We start from the raw sequence: 23,379 nt of genomic DNA on the forward strand, positions 1-23,379 counted from the left end.
ACCCTTGTAAAAGTTAAGTATACCTTAGTTTAACCAGACCACTGAGCTGATTAACAGCTCTCCTAGGGCTGGCCCGAAGGATTAGATTTATTTTACGTGGCTAAGAACCAATAGGTTACCTAGTAACGGGACCTACAGCTTATTGTGGAATCCGAACCACATTATAGCGAGAAATGAATTTCTATCACCAGAAATAAATTCCTCTTATTCTTCATTGGCCGGTCGGAGATTCGAACGCAGGGCCAGCAGAGTGCTAGCTGAGAACGGAACCCACCTGCCCAATGAGGAACTAATATACCCTGGTAAGAAAGGGTTCTAATATTCAGGAGTGTTTGCAAGATAAGAGTGTACAAAAGTCTGTGCAGGGAAGTTTGAAGTGCTGTTGCTGATCTCTCTGTGTACACATGAAGCAACCAATGTTGTAACCAATGTTGTGTAACCCTCTGCAAAGAGGGTACATCCCCGATTCAACAGCTCAAGTACGGATGTGGTGGGGACTGTTGCGTTATTCATTTTTCTGGAGCCATCCATGTAAAATCAACGGTATATACTGTATACATACACATATATAATATATACACACACACACACACACATATATATATATATACACACACACACACACACATATATATATATATATATATATATATATATATATATATATATATATATATATATATATGTGTGTGTGTGTGTGTGTGTGTGTGTGTGTTTGTGTTTGTGTCTAGTACCACTATGAAGGTATCTTTTTTAAGAGCATATTTGATATCAAGTGCCCTCATTGTGGTGAAAGATATAACAGATTTCTATTTATATGTGTACTACACTTTGGTCTATCAATAAAACATCTTAAAAAAGAACGCTTACAAGTTATAAGTAAAATAAATTTTATAAAAAATAGATCAAATGGTGAGGAAATGATGTTACCAAATGTCAAAAACAAACGACTCTCACAAAGCCATTGCAAATTCAAAAATAGAACGAATTGACTTCCTTCCTTATTTAGAAAGTAAGGCGTGACCGAGAGAGTACCGTAACCCTGGTATTTCCTTCCCACTTCACCAAATGTGCTGGAACACTCGATCAACAAGCATTAACATACTACCAGACATCGGGTAGGTCATGTTGCGGTTCTGGAATCTCAAGAAGAAGAGGAAAGAGGCTGAAGATGGGATACGTACGACCGTAAAGTACTTATATGCATGTTGGTTATATATATATATATATATATATATATATATATATATATATATATATATATATATATATATATATATATATATATATATATATATATATATATATATATACACACATATGTGTGTGTGTGTGAGAGAGAGAGAGATAGGCATGTGTCCATGCAAATAGGTAGCGCTTTTAGTATTGTAATATAAGTGGCTATGTATTCTTTAGCATTTTTAAACTCTATCTTAAGCTAATCAACTTGATAATGAATCCTATTCTACTCGTTTTCACATTAAGGACGCACATTTGGCATGACTACTCAGCATTTGGGCACTCCCGTAAAGTTTGTGTATTATATGCTGATGCTACGCCTCCCATTGGATGAGGGGGCTGTATCGAAGTACTGTTTGACCTCAAAGAAGGAGGAAGAAGAGGGGGAGGGGGAGGGAGAGGAGGCAGAAGCCGTAGGGATACCCGGGGCAGTTCCTCTGGACTATCGAAGTCCTGTCCACCTTCAGAGCAGGACGAAGCCTCCTCAGTCACTGACCTGCAGATATTTTGGGGGATCGTGATGAGACCCTTGTACTGCCCTGGGGCGCCTCTAACATATTCATGCGTGATTTGGGTGCGGTGGGTGACTAGTACCAGGGGATACCTCTCACTACTCCTGTTGCTTTTGCCGCTGTTACGAATAATATCACTACAAATATTGATACTACTACTGCCTCCCATTTATATCATTAATACTTTGACAGTGGTAATAATTATAAACTCAGAATGATCGTGAAAACAGAGGAAATATCTTCGAGTAAAAATTATATTACAGAATAGGATTCAAGAGAGAGAGAGAGAGAGAGAAAAACGAAGTTATTGCCGAATATTTTTCCACGTTTGTTGTCCGACATCTCAAAGGAAAATGGAAAGTCACTTTTGTAGGTTTGCAAGTGTTCGTGGATTGGGGTACTGAATATTTACAAAAGGTCGATGAATTGAACATTTTTCAAGTCACATACACGTATACGGTTACCGGTGTAGGTGAGTCCATATATATGCTTACACACGACATACGCTCATTGCACAACATACGTTCAAACACAAGTTCTGGCCTGAAATATCTTAAGTTATGAAGTGTCTTAAAACCAAAACAAGAGATAGGCCTACAGTTCATAAAGATAACTCAAGCGTCATCTTTGACGAGGAGACAACACGTTCTTTATGCCAAAACTGCAAATGTCACTTCCTGAGTGGACGAGGTGTGGACAGCAATTAGTTCTACAAGAAAGGGTAAAAGTACGTATTGTTATGGTAGCAATGCTTTTATCCAGTCTACATCGCCGCTGGCACAAAGACCAACAGTTCGAACGTCCCATGAGTAAGACAGGTGGGAGGGGACTCCGGCGTTTGTAGTGTCACTTCCATTATTACTCATATCCTTTCGGTATATCCGCATTTCTCTCTCTCTCTCTCTCTCTCTCTCTCTCTCTCTCTCTCTCTCTCTATCTCTCTCTCTCTCTCTCTCTCTCACACACACACACACATGCACACAATCAAGTAATCTCCAGTTACGTGTGATTGAAACAGTCTGTTGTACTTAGCACTGAGCTTATCGACACCTTATACAGTAAGCCCATATATTCTGTAGGCAGTAAAACTATAGAATTTATAATAATTATCTTTCAGTAAGACTTTCTGTTAAAGCATATAAAGAACAATGGTGTACTTCTGTATCCTGCAGGGTCAACGTACATAAAATAAATCATATCATTCACATGCAATAGGTTCTCAGTTATTTATCATATTCGTAGGTATGCAGAAGGGGGAGACTGCAAAATCGTAATTTTCACGTTAAGAAAATTACGACATTTTCAGCAAAAAACCATAAATATGTGTTCCTACAAAAAAAAAAAAAACAATCAGTAAAAAAACAGTATTCATAAAAAATAAAGCTGTACTCAAGCACGCAATCATTTAAGTGAAAAAAAAACGACTCTAGTAAACCTTGAAGCAAGAAGAACGTTATTCGCATGATTCTTCTTCTCCCGCAGAGATAAAGGGATGCCAGAAGTCTTCGCTCCTCCTGCTTTAAGGTCGGCCTTTGGTCAGAGGGGAGACTTTCCCACAACCCCTTGAAAGGGTTGTGGAAGGTCATTTGTCAAAGTCTGGGGCGGCTCCAAGAAATGAGCTATTCATTATACTGTATAAGCACCGAAGTTCATTTATTTTTTATTACTTTCTATTAATTTTGCCTTTTATGTTTATGTATGTGCGTACAGAAATACTTGTGCATGAAATTATACTCATACATAAGTATGTATATATAATTTTTGTGTGTGTATGTGCGCTCTTGTGCACGTATGTATATATTTATCCATCTAGATCAGTGGTTCTTAACCTTTTAATTACCACGCCCCCTCTGAGAGTTGGCCTTCCCTCCACGCCCCCTTGCATCTATGGGTAAAATTCCCTCCCAGATTTAAAGGAAAATTAAAAAAAAAAAAAGAGAAAGAGAATGGGTGTTTTTGTTCTTTTGAGAATTAGTGAGATACTTGACATTGCTTCTTAGCGACTCTTGTTTAGAAAACAGCGAATATAATGAGAGAATTTTAATTTTTCCCTAGTGCTTGCGGCCCGCCCCCCCACCCCCACCCTGGAAATTGCTGACGCCCCCAAGGGGGCGCACCCCCCATGTTAAGAACCACTGATCTAGATGTTTAGATAACTAAATAAACTGGATAAATCTTTTAACCCCTGGGGGTTGACGATTCAAGAGGATGTCACCTGTACTATTTTTCAGGATGAAGTTACTAATCTCACATCTCCACGTTAGCTGAAACCCACCACAGTCGACTTGCCTAATTCATTGCTTAATTCGCTAGAGACAATCCTTTTTCTCAAAACCATCCAGATAATTATGGAACAGTATATTTGACAACTTCTGAGTAGCAGTTAACATAGCTCCTCGAATCGCCTTGCTTATCATGACAGCACTATACGTACTGTACTTCATTTGGCCTCCAATTTCTAAGAATACGTTGCGCTTATGTTCACTAAGTTCTGGGTAATAGATATCTTCAGTTTTTACAGTATTATCTTGATATATGATGACAACGGTAAAGATTGCAATTTCCATTTTATCAGAATGAAGTCAGAATTTTTCTGTTATGCTTTCCTTGACCCTGATTTGTCTCCAAATAATTATTTTAACCAATTAATTTTTTTCGATATTCCAAAGGTAGTAAAATGATCACGTTAGCCTACATTGTACTTAAGTACTTGTAATACCGGTACTACCTCTGCCATAAGGCGAACGTTTACAGTACCGTCATAAACAAAGTACTTACATTAAGAACCTTATCGACTGTTAATGGTTTTAATTGAGGATGTGTTAATTGCAATAAGCTTGACATGAAAGCCAGTCATAGCCCAAACGTGTGATGATGAACATGAGGTAAATCATGGTACTTTGGCACTGATAGCGATTACATCATGTAAGAAATATTTCTGACGCTGAGGTTAATGTCGTCAATAATGATATTGATAGAAATTTGACATGATCATGATATTTTAGTTTTGTCTTCTTGTAATTTTTGCACTACCATTACTACTAAAATCACTATCATTACTACTACTGCTGTTGTTAATATTATTGGTAGTAGTATTGTTTATAACGTACAGCAAGCGTTATCATCACTTATTCTCATGTTATGAATTTGCTTTTGGTTAGCATTACTCTTAATGAACCATGAATTCAGACCATACTACAGATAGCCAAATCTATATTTCGGGAAGATTTTGAGTCCGCCACCAATCATGTTCGATGAGGAAAAAGTTTGAGGATTCTACCGGTGTTGATAGCTGAAGCGAGCAAGATTAAACTGGAAATTACATTCAGAAGTACATCCTTTTCAAGCTCTGAATTGTGGAAAGAAGGTATATAACATACTTGAAAATCTTAAATATTAGATTATAACTACCCCCATTACGAAGGAATAATTTATTTACACGCACACACACAAACGCACACACATATATATATATATGTATATATATATATATATATATATATATATATATATATATATATATATATATATGTATATATATATATATATATATATATATATATATATATATATATATATATATATATATATATATATATATATACAGTATATATATATATATATATATATATATATATATATATATATATATATATATATATATATATATATATATATATATATATAGGCAAATTGGAGTAATGGAAAGACGTTCTTTTTCTTTATCCATTTTATATATATATATATATATATATATATATATATATATATATATATATATATATATATATATATATATATACAGTATATATATTTATATATATATATGTATATAAATACATATATACTATATATATATACATATATATATATATATAGATAGATATATATATATATATATAGATAGATATATATATATATATATATATATATATATATATATATATATATATATATATATACGACGATGATGAAGGCAGAAGCCTAATATACGGAGACCAAGGGCAGATGGAGAGTCACACGGACAATCAACAGCTTTTATTGTGGCCGACGGCGTTTCGCAATAATCCATTGCATTTTCAAGGCTGCAATGACACATAATTTTGTTTAATACAAAAGGGACGTCACTACCTAAAATTATAAAGATAAAAAAATTACATTTCTTAAAATATCTTAAAACAAATCTACCCAGTACATGGCTAAACAGTGACTAAACAGAAAAAGGCAAAATAGTCGAAAGGCCTTTTTCTGTGAAGTCACTTTTTAGCCATGTTCTGGGTAGGTTTGTTTTAAGATTTTTAAGACATGTAATTTTTTTTAATTTTTAATCTTTATCATTCTATGTAGCAACATCCCTTTTTTATTAAACAAAATCATATGTCATTGCTGCTTTGAAAATGCAATGGATTATTGCGAAAGCTGTCGCCACAATAAAAGCTGTTGATTGTCCGTGTGCCCTCCATCTGCCCTTGGTCTCTGTATATATATATATAAATATATATATATATATATATATATATATATATATATATATATATATATATATATATATATATATATATATATATATATATATTGTAAAGGCATTAGATGTCTTCTTTTCCCATTAATCACGATCATGTATCGCATCTATCAACACAGCGAGAATCTCATGTATATATTTGTATGTAGAATTTCCTGGCCTTTTCGCCAATATATATTTTATATTGCTATTTGATTGACTGTTAACAAACACAAATTGCTCTCACTCAGCGTGCGGGTCATAGCAATCGAAGGTCGGGCATTTCGTTTCCATCTGCACGCTGCTATGTATACTCGTACCTTTGCCCAGGTAAATAAATCAGTCAGTACCCAGTTCTGTCTCTTTGACCTCACAACTGGTGACCCGAGGAGCGACGGTAAACACAGCGGTTTTGGCTTTGCCATTAACGGACTCACTACAGCCACTTTACCTTCAGAGAGACTTTAATGGAACCATACGGCGACAAAGTCTAGGCCTCTGAAAGCTCCTTCCTCGTAGAGCACCCACGCCACTAACGGACTAATTACGGCGTACCTCCTTCATTTATGTTCTGGCATTCTCGAACAGTTTGGTCCTGCCATTTACGATTCACGTTGACCGTATTCAGAAGTCATTAACGGAACCACACGGTGTATAGTTTTGACTTTTGGTGTGAGGCAAAATGTCAGACGCTGAGGTAGAAAGTCGTTCCGAGGACACACAGATCCTCTGCATCCCCCTCTCACAGCAATAAGCCATGAGATAAAATTCCCACCATTCTTGCTGCAAAATACCGCATCCTGGTTCCTGCGGGCAGATGTCCATTTCCTGGCGAGGAAACAAAAGTGGATGTCACCATGACAACACTGCTGGAGGAGGTCTTCAACAAAATCACCCCATGGTTGGACTTGCAGCCAGGCAAAGTCAAGTACAGAGACCTACGAGAGAAACTCATCGACACACACTCCATGCCCATCCCTAAGAGAGCCCAACGCGCCCTCAACCTGATGACCCAGCCCTGGGGGACGCATCACCCAGGGATGCTTGGGACAAACTACGAGGTCTCCTGATGTTGCCAGGCATCGACTCAGATGGACGGAGGAGAGAGATCAGCTTGTCGCAGGAAGTATTCCTGCGATGCCTTCCGCAGGAGGTGAGGGCACAAATCATGGAAGCAGATGCCCTCACAATGGACGAATTGGTGAATGTCGCACACAAACTCCACGAGGCCACCAATACTTCCAAACACTCCGCAATATCTGCAGCCTGCAGCCTGGTAGCAGAAGAATCCGAAGTAGGGGACACGAACGTGGTATACAGGAAGAAAGCACCGCCGCAGCAGTAGAAAATAAGGACAAATCCAGCCTGGTGTTACTTTCATTGGAGGTTCGGGAGTGACACCAGAAATTGCAGAGCCCCTTGTTTTTCACAAAAAACTAGAGAGGCGGCCACCCATAACAGCAGTGGCTGCAAACCTTAAGGAATCCCAGCCAGTAGGATTCTTCATCCACAACACCATATCAAGATGACGGATGCTGGTAGACACTGGGGCTATGCAGTCGGTATTTCCACCATCAAGGGAGGACAGTGACCGCATGTCTGGTGCCGCAGCCTCACTAGTGGCAGCAAATCGAAGCCCCATCCACTGCTACGGAACTCGGACCCGCAGAATATCCATTCTGGGCCATAAATATGAATGGCCCTTCGTCATTGCAGATGTCAAGTTTCCTTTACTGGGCGCCGATTTCCTCGCACATCATGGACTGCTAGTAGACATCGGCCGAAAACTCCTGCTGGATAACGGAATCTGCCACTCCCGACTGCTCTCCACCAGACCGGGAATGCCCGCTGTATGCTCCATCTCACTGAACAAATACAACGCCCTCCTCCACGAATTCCCAGATGTCTTCAAGCCAGAACTGCGTAAGGTGCCAGGCACCCAGGCCAAGCAGGGCATCCATCACCACATCACCACTATAGGCCCGCTAACACATACCAAGTTCTGCTGCCTGCCACCCAAGAAACCCCAAGATGCTAAATGAGCGTTTGCCAAGATGGAAAGGATGGGTATCTGCAGAAAGGCATCGAGTCCATGGGCGTCCCCCCTCCACATGGTGAAGAAACCAGACGGGTCCTGGAGGCCCTGTGGGGACTATCTTCGGCTGAACCTAATGACAACACCAGACCACTATCCCCTGCCAAACATGCAGGACCTAACAGGCGCCCTGCACGGGGCCAAGATATTCACAAAAATGGATTTGCTCAAGTCCTATTTTCAGGTACCGGTGCATCCCAATGACGTTCCGAAGACAGCCATCATCATGCCGTTTGGAATGTATACCTTCTCCTACTCCACCTTCAGCCTCAGGAACGCCGGGGACACATTCCAGTGCCTTATGGACAGCATCTTGGGGGACCTACCTTTCTGCGTCTGCTACGTGGACGACATCCTGATCTTTTCCAGGTCCCTAGAGGAGCACCTGGGTCACATCCGGGCTGTGCTAAAACGCCTTCAGGAGAACGGTTTGGTCGTCAGATTCAACAGATGTACCTTCGGAGTGGAGGAGGTAGACTTCCTGGGACACGAGGTCTCTCTGGCAGGTGTCCGCCCCATGGCCTCGAAGGTGAATGCAGGGAAGGAGTTTCCAGCACCAAAAACCATCAAGTCCCTGCAGGAGTTCCTTGGCATGGTCAGCTACTACCGGTGTTTCGTGCTGGACATCACCCACATCATGTATCCCCTAACTGGAGTACTGAAGGGGAAGCTGAAAGCACTGCCTTGGGAAGCCCCATAGCAAAGGGTGTTCGAACAGGCGAAGGCAGCCCTTGCCAAAGCCACCACCTTAACATATCAAGACCCTGCCGCCCCTCTGAGACTTACCACCAACACCAGCAATGTCGCCTGCGGAGCTGTGCTGGAGCAGATAGTAGACGGTTCCCCCCGCCCGCTTGCCTTTTTTAGCTGCAAGTTGAAGCCACTGGAGACCTGCTACAGTGCATTTGACAGGGAACTGCTGGCAATCTACCAAGCCATGCGACACTTCAAACACCTCTTGGACGGCAGCCCTTTCACCATCCTGACAGACCACAAGCCGTTGGTACATGAGTTCATGAGTGTGGGAGACACACGGTCAGCAAAACAGCAACGGCACCTGCTGCTATCTCAGAATTCAGCTGCACCATCAGTTACGTCCCTGGCAAGAAGAACCCAGTAGCCGACGTCCTATCAAGAATTGAAATAAATTCAGTCCATCTGGGCATAGACTACAAAGACCTGGCAAAGTGGGGAGATGTGCCAGTGGGTGGATCTGGATCATCACTTCTCTGCAACGCCAGCACAGGCAGCCCACGCCCCCTGATACCTGCGTCACGGAGAAAGCAGGAGTTCAACATCATCCATGGGCTGTCCCATCCATCAGGACGAACAACAACGCGCCTGATGTCAGAGAAATTCGTGTGGCACGGGATCAGGAAGGACGTACGTGAATGGGCGAAGAACTGCATACCGTGCCAGACAAGTAAGATCACCCGGCACACGGAATCAGGCATCAGAGACTTCCCCCAACCACAATGGCATTTCAGGCATATCCACGTAGATGTCGCAGGACGTCTGCTGCAATCAGGCTGAGCCAGATGCCTCCTGACAATCATAGACCATTCCACAAGATGGCCAGAAGCAACCCCAATGGTAGAAGCATCAACAAGCGCCTGCGAGGAAACCCTACTGTCAAGTTGGATAAGCTGTTTCCGTGTGCCAGGCGACATAACTACAGACAGGGGTCCGGCATTCTTATTGGAGCTCTGGGTCTCCCTGGCATGCCTGGTGGGGACAACACTCCACAGTACGACGGCATACAACCCTGCGGCCAACGGTATGGTGGAAAGAACCCACCGTTCATTGAAAGCAGCTCTGATGGCACGTTGCACTGACGAAAATTGGAAGGTGCAGCTGCCCTGGGTCCTGCTGGGTCTCCGCACTGCACCAAGGGCAAACGGCAACGAATCTCCCACAGAGAAAGTCTACGGCGAAACACTGGCCGTACCTGGAGAATTCTTCCCCACGGAGGTGGACGACCCAGATACACCCCTTCCAAGGCTAAGAGAAATAGCAAAGAGGTTTGCGCCCTGCCAAAAGACTTTCACGGACAGGACCCGTAACTTCAGATCAGAGGGCCTGAATACCTGTACACATGTCTTCATGAGGAACGACGCCCACCACCCACCCTTGACCAGACCATACGGAGGACTGTACCGAGTCATCAGTAGAACATCCAAGGCCTACCTCTTCAACATCCATGGGCGGGAAGACTGGATATCTGTCGACAGGTTAAAGCCAGCCTACCTAATGGACATCGGAACTCGGGAGGAAACCGGCAGGCGTCCCGGAATTCCTCCACAAAACAAGGCCTCGGGTGAAGTGATCGGCATCCCAAAACATAGTCGAGGATGTCCCAAGGGCTGCACTAAGGATGTCATTCGCTTGGCAAAACCGCCGGACGATTCAGCAGTTGAAGCCGCTCCATAACTGCAGGTATCAAGAACTTGAGGTCGGCTCCTGCCCCCAGAAAGATACCGTGATTGACATTCAACAGGTCTTCCAATCATTATTTCATAATAATTGTCTTGGGGGGAGTAACTTCTTCTAAAGACGTCAGACGTCTTCTTTTCCCAGTAATCACGATCATGTATCGCATCTATCAACACAGCGAGAATCTCATGTATATATTTGTATGTAGAATTTCCTGGCCTTTTCGCCAATATATATTTTATATCGCTGTATGTACATTATGTCTCTTATTATTGCTATTTGATTGACTGTTAACAAACACAAATTGCTCTCACTCAGCGTGTGGGTCACGGTAATCGAAGGTCGGGCACTTCGTTTCCGTCCGCACGCTGCTATGTATACCTTTGCCCAGGTAAATAAATCAGTCAGTACCCAGTTCTGTCTCTTTGACCTCACAATATATACAAGTATATATATATATATATATATATATATATATATATATATATATATATATATATATATATATATATATATATATATATATCATGAGTTCCAGGAACGAGGTTAACTATTCCACGCCAAAACCTACTGGTTTGATCTGCCAAGTCAACCCACGTTAAGACGAGTCAGTACTTGCATCGGTAATATAGAAGTATATAGTACCAGACACCGTCGCCCCAATAACCATGACCATTGTCTATGACCGTTTCGGCGGCAACGGCATGAATCAGTATAACCTGTCAGTTTTTTTTTTTTTTTTTTTACATCTTACTCAAAAAATAAGTAACCTTACGAGCATCTGGAAATCTTTTACTGTTACTTTAGCAATGAACGGAATTTCATCCAAAGATATTTCATTCTCATTTAACACGATGTCTTCCTCTCCGTATCAGGTTAGATAAGAATGTTATCACACCGAGAGAAGTGAGTCATCGGATATTACTTTCTAAAATATAATGATTTCTAACTATGCATAAAATCAAATCAAAATAAAAACATTCATTAACGAGAGTACTCTAAATCAGTTACACATGAAGTCACAGAGAAGATTGTAGGCATATGATTTGGATATTTTAACAACAAAGAAATAAATATTGCTCATAAGGCAATTGTTCATAACTGTCGAGCTGAATGACCATTCATACACATTCATAAGAAATGTATACTGCCACGATCAACGATGATTCGGTGTTTATCATGAGCCAGAATACGTGGAAGGCAGGCTTCTTGACAATAACTCATGATGATCAGCATTTTGTTTTTGGCTGGTTTCCACCGCTTCTCGGTCTGTTTATCGTTTGTTTTTCTTCATACTTTTAGGACGACAATCTATTTTGTTCACGCTAACTGATTTAGACTTATCTAATAATTGTAATTCTTATATTTAAAGGTAACGTAAAGCTAAGGGAGACATAAAATAACGTTACTTTTCTTCTTATGCTCTTCTGAAGCCTCAATCGCTGTCCCTATGAGTATCAGCTGATTCTTAGGTAACAAGAAGAACCCGACAACAAGAAAATATAGCCAACTTCGCTAGTCAAAAGTAGCTAATTATCTCGCGTGATATAACATCAGCGCCGATAATAATAATAATAATAATAATAATAATAATAATAATAATAATAATAATAATAATAATAATAATAATAATATTTTTCTGTTTATGACCATATGCAAATACAGAAAGCAGACACAACGAAGTCAGTGCAAAAACGCATTTTGAAAACAAAAATACACTCAAACATAACCAGTAGTAATAACATTAGAAATAATAGGATATATCGTGACATATGTATCATAAAGATAACTGTGACACTAGGACCAGCTAGCATTATTGAAATGTGCATATAGAAAGACCCGAGGATTCATCCACAAAGATCCAAAATTTTTATGACATTGGCTGTCTTACTGAGTATTAAGTACGTTAAGGTTATAAAAGTAAATGAAAACACAGTATTTACAAGTTTTCAAAATACAGGTTAGGTGCGAAGATGTGGTTTATGAGAAACAACTGATGACAAAAAAAAAACCTTGAGATATAGTTGCATCTTTCCTCTTTCATGCACAGGCTTCCAGTGGTCCTGAAATTATTTCAGTACAGTTAATATTTTAATTTCTAGTTTATTCATATTTTATATTGTCTGACTGAAACGTAAGTGAAATGAAACAATCGTCTAAATATTATGAAATGAGATTACCTCATCTAAGTTGGAGATGAACAATAATGATTATAAAAAAAAGTATAGGCTACCTTAGTTTTACCAGACCAATGAGACGATTAAAAGATTATTAAAACAGTTCGCAATTTCGTCTTTTTACTCCGAGGCTATCACTCATCCATTCAGCAAATGAATATGAAATATTAAACTCCTAGATAATCAACTTGGCTTCAGTGTACTTCGCAATTCGTAATGCTCCTGTTTTCAGCACTTTTAAGAATTCACTAACAGCAAATGCAGTTTGGCTGTTTTTTTTCTATGCTGTTGCCTAGTTTCCGAGCTATTCTAGCCTAGCATTCGCTATAAACTTTCTGGGTTACGAAACCCTGTTTTGCTGTCGGAAACTTCCCACCGTAACTCGTCTACGCAATACCAACACTTGGTCCGGGATGGCACTCTTACAGCAGTTGAGATTTAAGGTGAAATTCTTAACTTAGCAATAAGCTTCTGCTCTAAATATAATCACGTTTACCTTTTAATTGTGGTTAACTACCCAGTAGAAGTAGAGACGTAGATTAAAATACGGATAACTTGGGTAGTAGGCCTAGACCTAGGCCCATATTTTGGTCTTTCGTACAGTGTACTAGGGTCTAGAGTAGACGGCAGTGTGTAACAGTTTCGTATATAATCATGCGGTAAATTATAGCAATAATTTCAAGGGTATGGTTCAAAATTTTGATCAATATATATTTAACATTATCATGGCCTAGTTACGGCACCGGACAAGGGGTCATTAATCTACGGTTAACAATTTAGGATACGCCTATGGCGACCGTAATGCCTTATGTAAGGTGTGCAAAAATAGGCGTGGGCCAAGTAGGGCATGATTTGGACGTAATTTGGATAACTCGTAACATAAAATAAGAAGGCACAGACAGTTTTGATTAACGTCCTTAGGCCTATTGTATGCAGTATAAACACTGTTGCGATGAAGGAAGACTGATTAGGTTTAGGCCTATTTGGATGCATCCTAACCTTACTTTCCCGGGTCTGACCTAATCTGGGAATGCATCATAACCTTACTGTTCCTAATCTAACCCAACTTGGGGTCCTGGGTCCTGCTTGCCATGGGCAAACCCAACCTGACCTTGAGTACCATAGGGGGCTGTTCAAAAATTATGTAACACTTGTTTTTTTGGTAATTTTTACCCCCTCCCCACCTTGTCACACCTCATAACACATGTCCAGACCCTCCCCCCCTAGAAAATTATGTCCCATCAGTTAGTACCCCCTCCCAAATTTCCCTTTTTGTAATGCAATGATATATTAAGAGTCTAGCCTAATACCTGGAAATTATTACCTTTAGGTTTTTCTTAATACTTTTGTGTTATGGTATTAAAGAATCACAGATAAATTTGAAATGAAAATGTTCTCTTGTGGCATGTTTAGGAGAGGATTGATTTAATTTGTGATATTTTTCTTAGTCGTATTTATGCATAAAGTAGAGAATGTCGGAGCTCAGAAAAGGGACGAGTTTGTGATATTATTTTATGTCATGTAATATATATAGTAGATAATGTTGAAGTACAAACAAGGGTTGAGTTTGTGATATTTTTCAAACATATAATTATGCAAAAAAAATTAAATACTATATTCTCAATATTACTAAAATTCAAAAGAAGCAAAGGAAAAAAGGCTGAGTGTTATGTAACTTATGGCTGCACCAACCCCCCACTGTCACACTCATAACACTTCACCATACCCCCCTGCGTAATTTTTGAACTGCCTCAAAATCCTTAACTTGAATTGCAACAACTCATCCTAACTGTCCCCCCTTTAGCACTGCACACAGCATAGCCGTATTTCCTGTTTAAGGTTGGAAGTATGACTAGCAGATACTCACTATTTCATCTTTTCTTATTCCTGGTAATTGACTTATTTTTTGTTATGTTTATGACAAGAGCAAAGTAGATTGTGATGGTAATTTTGTCTCTCATTGAGGCTTGACATTTTTTTGAAGCTCATTGCTTCTATATATTGCATAGGTATGTAAGTGCTTTATTATGGCAGCTTTAACAGGATTTTGATTAATTTTCCATTTTTATTTCCCAATATTAGTTGCCCAAAAGTGGAACCTTGATCCGTGCAGCTGGTGCACGATGGCGAAGCACCGCTACTGAGCCTGCTGTTACTTCTGATTCATCTAGTAGTGGAGGTGTTTGTTTTGGTAAGTGGGATTAGAGGAACCATATATTGTCATATTTATTCTTTGTTACGAACTCGTGTAATGTTTGTATATGTGAAGTGTTTTGGCAAATTTGTGTAATCCCTGACATGACTAATTGTAAAGTATTCAAAATCTTGAGATCCGACATATTTAGACTTAGCAGTTAATGTTTGACATTAAGTGTACTAGTTTATTAATATTTATACATACAGTGTGCAAAAGCTTGGTAGCAGTTAATGTTTGACATTAAGTGTACTAGTTTATTAATATTTATACATACAGTGTGCAAAAGCTTGGTAGGTTATACAGGAATGCTTTATCCAGTAAATTTTTATATAGTAAAAGCTATGATGCAAGCCTTCACAATGCTTTAATTTCATTCTTTATTGTTTGTTGCATCAACAACCCATTAATTTAACATAGCTCATTAATGCATTGTGTGAGAATCCGTGCCAAGTCATTTAATGGGAAGAAAACGGGTGTCACGTGGTTAATTTATTTATGTCTGCTGGCTGGTTAACATCTTTTTTAACCATTCAGGTGTAGCATATACTACTGACTTCCCTTGTTCACTGCTTTTTTTTTCTTTTATTAAATTTTTTGGTCTGAATGGTAACATTATTCACACTGATGAGATTTTCAGTGAAACCTGAGCTTAGCTTAAGTTTGTGAACAACACAACAATTTTCTTCACCAGGCTGGAGGAAGTTCCCGAGATTTGTGTCTTTTTCTTAAAACATTGTTCAGTAGCTTTGGGCTTTTCAGTTTCTTTGATTTCTGATTACTTTGATTACTGATTTGTGATGATTTCATTTTTTTAATGTTTGAATTGTTAGGTCTTCATAGCTATTTCTTGTTTGGTCTTAAGGTACAGTCTGACCTCTTTAAACTGGCACTCGTGGGACCAGGCCACTGCCAGACCACAGAAAATCCCAGATGACAGAAATCACCCCTAAAAACCCCTTATGCAAACAAAGTCTTGCTAGCTCATTCCACATATATACGAGGGCCATTCATTCAGTAATGCAACATAATTTTTTCTTGGCCAATCTACATTCAAAAAATTTGAAATTTTATATGAGTAACTTACCCAGTAATTACTTAGCTAAGAGTTTCTACTCGAACGGAAGCTTAAATTTTGAAATTCGCGGTAGCAATTCTTTTGTTTCTATGTAGGTGACAAGACCCCACCCACTTTCTAGGTAAGAGAGAGGAACAACTAAGCCAGTAGACCAGTTTGTTTCTGCCGCTGGTACCATTTACACATTGTGTGACTAAGCACCTTGGTTTTGACAGTTGTTTTTTGTCCCATCCGGTGAAGTATTCTTTGTGTGGTAGCCTTTCGGCATTGTTTTTTCTTGATTAGTTTTTTGTTACTGATTATGACGTTTTAGCTAGTATGTCAGACACTAGCTCTTCTAGTTTCTGGTGTTGCAGCAAAGGCTGCAATACCTGGTTGACGAAAATCACCTATGACTCTCATACCCTGTGCACAAATTGCAGAGGGCAAGTTTGTGCCATTGATTTGACATGTGACGAATGCAGGGATTGGGACGAACGTAAATGGAAGACTTTGACTTCTCATTTGAATAAATTAGAGATCGCAAGAGGAAGACAGCTGCTAAAGCTGGCGAGAAATTAGCTGGTCAGACGACTCCTAAACCTAACGATGTAGTTATTCCTGCTGTATCTCCTGTTGTTCCTGTTTCCCCTGTATCAGTAAATATTCGTAGACCACCTACTATACTCCTGCTTCTGATTTTCACACTTCTGAGCCTGATCGCTTTGCCAGCATGGAAAATAAATACGAGCAGAGAATTAATATGGTGGTAGGTACAGTGGCCCAAGTAGGGGCAGTGATGCGCGTCCTTATGTATAACTTTGACAAGAAAAGTGAAAGTGAAGTGTTACTGGAGGAGGTGGCTGTTCGTCCTGCTGATTGTCCTAGGCATCAGTCACTGCCATACTCCCCTGAACCAGGGAGGAGGCATACCGTTAGCCCAAGGGAGGTTAGTGGGGTCTGCCCACAAGCAGTCACCCCCTCGGGCCAACCTGTTTCATCCCAGGTTGTGTCAAGAGACAGCCGCTTTAAAGGCGTCTCGGACGTGCATCAGCTCTCGTCTAGTTCAGAAGATTCTTCACCGTACCGCAGGCGTCAATGGCGCTTTCCTGACGAGTCTCACCCCTTGAAGAGGCGTTCTTCTTCCAAGGATCTAGCTCCTCGACTTCCCAGCCAAAGATTGAGGGAGCTTCCTCTTAGTCCTCAGCCCTCTTGCAGTAAGTGGGACAGTGCTGAATGTTTCTCCTCTCCTGGACACCAGGAACAAGTTTTGAGTCACTCCTCTTCATCTAAGGAGTGTCTTCTTTCTGATTCCAAGCACCCCACTTCCAGTGTACAACGAAGTTCTTTGTTTAAGTGCCCGGATTTGAGCGAGCGCCCAGTAGCAGCCAAGCGCCATAGATTACCGGAACGTCTGCCTTCAATTAATCGCCCTGATTTGGCTAAGCTTCTTGTAGTGCTTAAGCCTCCTGAAGCGCCCGAACTGCCTGTAGTGCCCGAATTACCTGTAGCTCCCAAACTGCCTGAAGTGCCCGAGTGCCCTGTAGGGCCCGATTTCCCTGATGCTGCTGTTCTCTTTAGAGCTCCGACTCATCGTAGTGCATCGTCTCCTCCACCTGCTGCCAGTACTTCAGGGGAACCAACCAGTATTTTGATATCGGCTTCTGAGCTTCAAGCGCCAGCTTCATCTAGTTTGGCGACGAACGGTAGTCCTTTTCAAATTTTGATCCAACTTTAGCTCCGCTTCAGTGCAAGTTGGATAACATTCTGCAATTTCTTCACACCATCCACTGCTAAGGCACCCCCATCGGATGCCCCCTTGTCTCTGGTTTCGTCTGAAGAAGAGGATTTAGATCAAGATTCTCCAGCGGCTCCTTACGCATCACTTGTGAAGTTTTTACTCCAGAATTTCTCCGAATTCTTCTCGCCTGGAACTCCTTCGTCCCCAGCTTCATCTTTCATGATGAGTAGTCAGCCTTCAGACGCTGCTGGGCTACCCAAGTTGGTTCTCTCGTCCTCATCCAAGAAGGCCCTTAGTGAAGTGGAGAACTGGCTTTCTGAAAGAGGGAACAGGGAAAGGCTTGCTGTAGTGTCCCTCCTTCTCGTCTTTCTAGATCTCGCTACTTGTCGTATGCTACTGGCGAAGCTCCTTCCCTGGGAGTGGCTGCCTCCTCCCAGGGGGACTTCTCTAGTCTCACTGACGCAGGTCGTAGATCTGCACTACAATCAGGGAAGATCCTCTTAGCGACACTAGAGATGGACCACCTCCTGAAAAGTCTTTTTAAGACTTTTGAAGTATTAAGTTTCATGGACTGGTGTTTGGGTGCTCTCGCCTGATTACTCGTCGGAACTTTTGGGTTTTCTCTCCTGCATGGACAAAGCAGTCAGAGACATTTCACAGGAGATTGCTTCACTTTACGCAGTTGGCGTGCTCAAGAAAAGGGAACTTTGGGTTTCCTTTACGTCTAAAGGTGTTGCTTCGTCCCAAAATTCAGTGCTTTTATTTTCCCCGCTAGACAAACATCACCTTTTCCCGCAGACAACCGTTAACAAGACTGTTTCTAGCCTTCATAAGAAGTCCACACAGGAGATTGTTTCTAGTCTTCATAAGAAGTCCACACAGGATCTCCTGACACAGTGGATGAAGCGACAAAGAGATTGGTCCGCAGTACTCACCAGGACTTCCTCTCCTCTGCTGTCTAGGCCCTTTTGGGGGGGCAGACAGAGATCTAAATCTAGGCCCAGAGGATCAGTTAGGTTCACACCTCGAGCCATCAAGAAGTCATCAACTAAATCTTCATCCCACAAGTGAGACCTCAGTCCTCCATGCCCCAGTGGGTGCAAGGCTCCTTCTCTTCTGGGAGAGATGGAGTTCAAGAGGGGCGGACCAATGGGTAGTCAAGGTACTCAAGGAAGGTTATTCTATCCCCTTCAGGGAGAGGCCTCCCTTGACCAACACTCCTGTTGCATTGACCAACTATTCCGAAGGCTCGGAGAGGTAGTCGGCCCTCTCAGAGGAGGTTTGCCACAGAATTAGTCAGGAACTCCAAGTCGATGAGGTTTTACAATCAACTCTTCGTAGTGCCAAAACCTTCAGGGGGATGGAAACTGGTGCTAGACGTGAGTGCTTTGAATGCCTTTGTAGAGAAGACAAAATTCAAAATGGAAACAACACAATCAGTTCTTGCTTCCATCTGTCAGGGGAATTGGGTGATCTCCCAAGACATGCAAGACTCATATTTTCATATCCCTATTCACAAAGATTCAAGGAAATACCTCAGGTTTATCTTCAGGAACCAAGTTTATCAATTCAGAGCTCTTTGTTTCAGCCTCTCGACTGCCCCACAAGTTTTTACGAGAGTACTCGTTGCTCTAGCAAGTTGGCTACATCTAGCAGGGCTAAAGATCCTACTTTATTTAGATGACTGACTACTTCGCTTTCCCACGAAGGATCAATGCATGGAGGACTTATAGAAGACAATTCGCATGACGCAAGATTTAGGACTTTTATTGAACCTCCAGAAATCTCAACTAATTCCTACTCAGAGAATTCTCTATTTGGGGATTCTGATGGACTCTCGGAGTTTTCAGGCTTCGCTGTCCCCAAGAGAGTGGGGGAATGTTTAAGGAAGGTGGACTCTTTTCTCGCCCTTCATTCGTGGACAGCAACTCAGTGGATGAATCTCTAAGGCACACTATCCTCATTGGAGCAATTTGTCAGACTGGGGAGACTGCACATGAGGCCACTACAGTTTTACCTGAGAGCCTGCTGGGATCAAAAGGTATATCAAGATCTTTACTCCTTTCCTATCACAGCAGAAATAAAGGAGGACTTGCATTGGTGGAAGTCAGAAGAAAGATTAACAGAGGGGAAATCTCTTCTCCCAGTGAACCTGACCTAGACTTCTTCTCCAACGCGTCAGATCTGGGTTGGGAACCGCTCCTTGGGAACCAAGAAATCTCGGTAATTTGGTCCCTGAAGGAGAAACGGCTTCATATCAACTCATGAGAATTAAAAGCGATTCACCTGGGTCTCAGTTATTTTGCAACAGAAGTCTGCAACAAGACGGTCGTAGTGCATGCAGACAACATCACAGCCTTGGCCTGCATAAGACATCAAGGGGGAACGCATTCATTCTCCCTGTGCAAGATAGCAAGAGATCTGTTGTATTGGGCAGACCAGAACCAAACCCATCTAGTCGCAAGGTTTATCCAAGGCAAATGTAATGTCCTGGCGGACGAACTACTGTGAGATTCAGAGCCTTTGTCCCGGTGTTTTTCCGGAATAATTTTTTTCTGTGCATTTGACAAAGATATCACAGTACTTAGCCATAGTATAATTTACATCCCTACCAAATTTTCGGCATCATTCTTTATTACTTATATTAGAAAAAAGTATATTCATAAGAGTAAAATAAAGCAGCCGAAGCCATTGGCGGAACACTCTAATGTACGGGTTCAAAGTTATGCATGGCGTGAACATATGATGTCCTGACTCCTCCCACAAGGTGATGACGACAAACAGCTGTCTCTGAAATTCTGAATGGATATTCGTACCTTGTCAGGGCTTCAAGAAAGGCAGCTATGATAAGTCATTATCCCCATGGTTGCAGAACAGCTTTTGTGATTCGACTTGCACAGTTGTTTAGAAGTGAGGAGGTCTGTGGCAAACCCTAGGTAAGCTTGAACATGTAAATAAATACTGTAATAGGGCCCTTTTTTGGGTAAGGAGTACACCCGGACACCCAAGGCTACCAAGTTTTTGTCATTTGTTGACTTCCATAAGGTGCAGAAAGATAATTATATATGCTCTTGTAACGACCCGAGTGGGCCGTTATGCAGGTTCTTTAATATACTCAGGACGGGGCTGTCATGACTGACGGCAGATGCAACAAACAAAGGAGGGGAAAACAACAAAAACAATATAATGAGCTCAAAATTAATTTATTTACAATATTTACAAGCGAGTCAGGTCTGGTAAAAAGATAAACCATAAATACAAAAAATAAGCCAAAAGGCAGCACTAAACAAAAGCAAGTTAAATAAACAAAAAGTAGCATTAAACAAAAAAAGGCAAAAATAAACAACAGCAGGCAGAAAAAAAAAAACCAAACATACGTCCTCCATCGGGGCACCAAGACAGCCCTCAGCTGTACAACAGGGACAAAAACCCACAAACCAGAAAACCCCGATGGAGACGTCAGGACAGCCTCACGCTGTCATCAAAGATGAGCAGCTCGTGGTCACACGACTACTCATGGTCACACTCCACCTCTACGACGTGCTCCACTTCGTAGGCGTGCTCCAATTTGCTGCTCAAAAACTCGACCAACGCCGACTCCAAAAACTGCCTGCTGCTGCTGCCACTGCCGCTACTCGCTGCCCTACCAGACCCGACTGGCGAAAGAAAAACGGCAGCTCACCGACGAGAACATCAAAACAAAAACTTGAAGGTAAGGAGGCAGCAATCCACAAAAGGGAACGAGCGGGGAACCAGCAGTTCCGCAAAACCATCACTTAACGTGACACCTCCCCACCTAAAAGAAAAAATAAAGATTATTTTTTTTTTTTTACACTCATGATCCTCCAATGTCAGAACAACCCCGCCAGCCAAAACAGAGCCGTCCTGTCACGGTCGCCATTGTAACGACCGAGTGGGCCATTATGCAGGTTCTTTAATATACTCAGGACGGGGCTGTCATGACTGACGGCAGATGCAACAAACAAAGGAGGGGAAAACAACAAAAACAATATAATGAGCTCAAAATTAATTTATTTACAATATTTACAAGCGAGTCAGGTCTGGTAAAAAGATAAACCATAAATACAAAAAAATAAGCCAAAAGGCAGCACTAAACAAAAGCAAGTTAAATAAACAAAAAGTAGCATTAAACAAAAAAAGGCAAAAATAAACAACAGCAGGCAGAAAAAAAACCAAACATACGTCCTCCATCGGGGCACCAAGACAGCCCTCAGCTGTACAACAGGGACAAAACCCACAAACCAGAAAACCCCGATGGAGACGTCAGGACAGCCTCACGCTGTCATCAAAGATGAGCAGCTCGTGGTCACACGACTACTCATGGTCACACTCCACCTCACGACGTGCTCCACCGTAGGCGTGCTCCAATTTGCTGCTCAAAAACTCGACCAACGCCGACCCAAAAACTGCCTGCTGCTGCTGCCACTGCCGCTACTCGCTGCCCTACCAGACCCGACTGGCGAAAAGAAAACGGCAGCTCACCGACGAGAACATCAAAACAAAAAAACTTGAAGGTAAGGAGGCAGCAATCCACAAAAGGGAACGAGCGGGGAACCAGCAGTTCCCGCAAAACCATCACTTAACGTGACACTCTATAAAGCAATAGTTGTTGATTTCTTAGTAAAATATAACTTGCGGAACAACATTAAAATTTGCTTTGCCAAAAAAAAAATGTCATGGGTTATAATACATTACTGAATGACCTCTATAGGTCCCAGTCTTTGGGCTTAGCCCAAAATGCCATAATCCACCTGCTGATTATAATGCCAAGTTTCCTCATGTAATTATGTTAAATAAAGGATCCACGTAAGGGCATGTCATTTCATATGATCGCTCTTGTCCTCTTGGTGACAGAGTACAACAATGGCTGAATTGTAACATTATAATGAGAGTTGTTTTCATATTCCACAGAATATTACCGGCATGGTAGTTCGATTGTTAGCAGGCTTTTAAATACCAAGATTGCTTGCACACTAAAAAGTATAAGTATACTCAGTCCTTCAATTTGCTCACTTGAATGATTCTTAATTGAAAGTGATGAATTGGCAGATCATCCAATTACAACCTACAATAAATAACTGTTTGTCTCTAAGATTAGACAAAGTCATTGTGGATTCATAAAACCTGATAATAATAAGCTAATGAAAATATTAACAGTAATTAGCTGCTCGGACATTATGCAGCAAAAGTCAATCGTTAATTGATTTTTAATTATATAATTTTTCAAGGGAGAAATAGTGATAGGAAGTAATTTCTCGGATTACTTGTGGAAACCCTTGTCTTCAAGGATTCTAGCACTCGATCTCATGGCATAAATCCTATATACTATTACTACTAAGCTTTTCGTTGGGTGAGTCGGTAGAGCTGCAGACTGGCACTCGCTGGGCCGGAGTTCGATTCCCCGGCCGG

General features: G+C 41.2%; 3 protein-coding genes across 5 annotated transcripts in view; all 3 read left to right on the top strand.

Annotated features, from left to right (window-relative positions):
* Positions 1-7,784: 7,784 nt before the first annotated feature.
* LOC136848412 (uncharacterized) lies at positions 7,785-8,294 on the top strand. Its single transcript, XM_067120710.1, has one exon. The coding sequence runs from the start codon at positions 7,785-7,787 to the stop codon at positions 8,292-8,294; it is 510 nt and encodes a 169-aa protein (XP_066976811.1).
* A 1,643-nt stretch (positions 8,295-9,937) lies between these two features.
* On the top strand, positions 9,938-10,777 carry LOC136848507 (uncharacterized). Its single transcript, XM_067120777.1, has one exon. The coding sequence runs from the start codon at positions 9,938-9,940 to the stop codon at positions 10,775-10,777; it is 840 nt and encodes a 279-aa protein (XP_066976878.1).
* A 2,357-nt stretch (positions 10,778-13,134) lies between these two features.
* Positions 13,135-23,379, top strand: part of Mcad (Medium-chain acyl-CoA dehydrogenase) — a 74,582-nt gene continuing 64,337 nt past the window's right edge. Inside the window, exons 1-2 of one of the 3 annotated variants that reach the window (XM_067121093.1) lie at positions 13,135-13,400; positions 15,040-15,148. In XM_067121093.1, coding sequence (XP_066977194.1) covers positions 13,371-13,400; positions 15,040-15,148 — 139 coding nt within the window. In that variant the 5' untranslated portion in view covers positions 13,135-13,370. Of the gene's footprint in view, positions 13,401-14,766; positions 14,848-15,039; positions 15,149-23,379 lie in introns of those variants that run through there. The other 2 variants (XR_010856085.1, XM_067121091.1) reach the window with 2 other exon arrangements.

Source organism: Macrobrachium rosenbergii, chromosome 19, assembly GCF_040412425.1.
Source record: "Macrobrachium rosenbergii isolate ZJJX-2024 chromosome 19, ASM4041242v1, whole genome shotgun sequence".
Lineage (NCBI taxonomy): Eukaryota > Metazoa > Arthropoda > Malacostraca > Decapoda > Palaemonidae > Macrobrachium > Macrobrachium rosenbergii.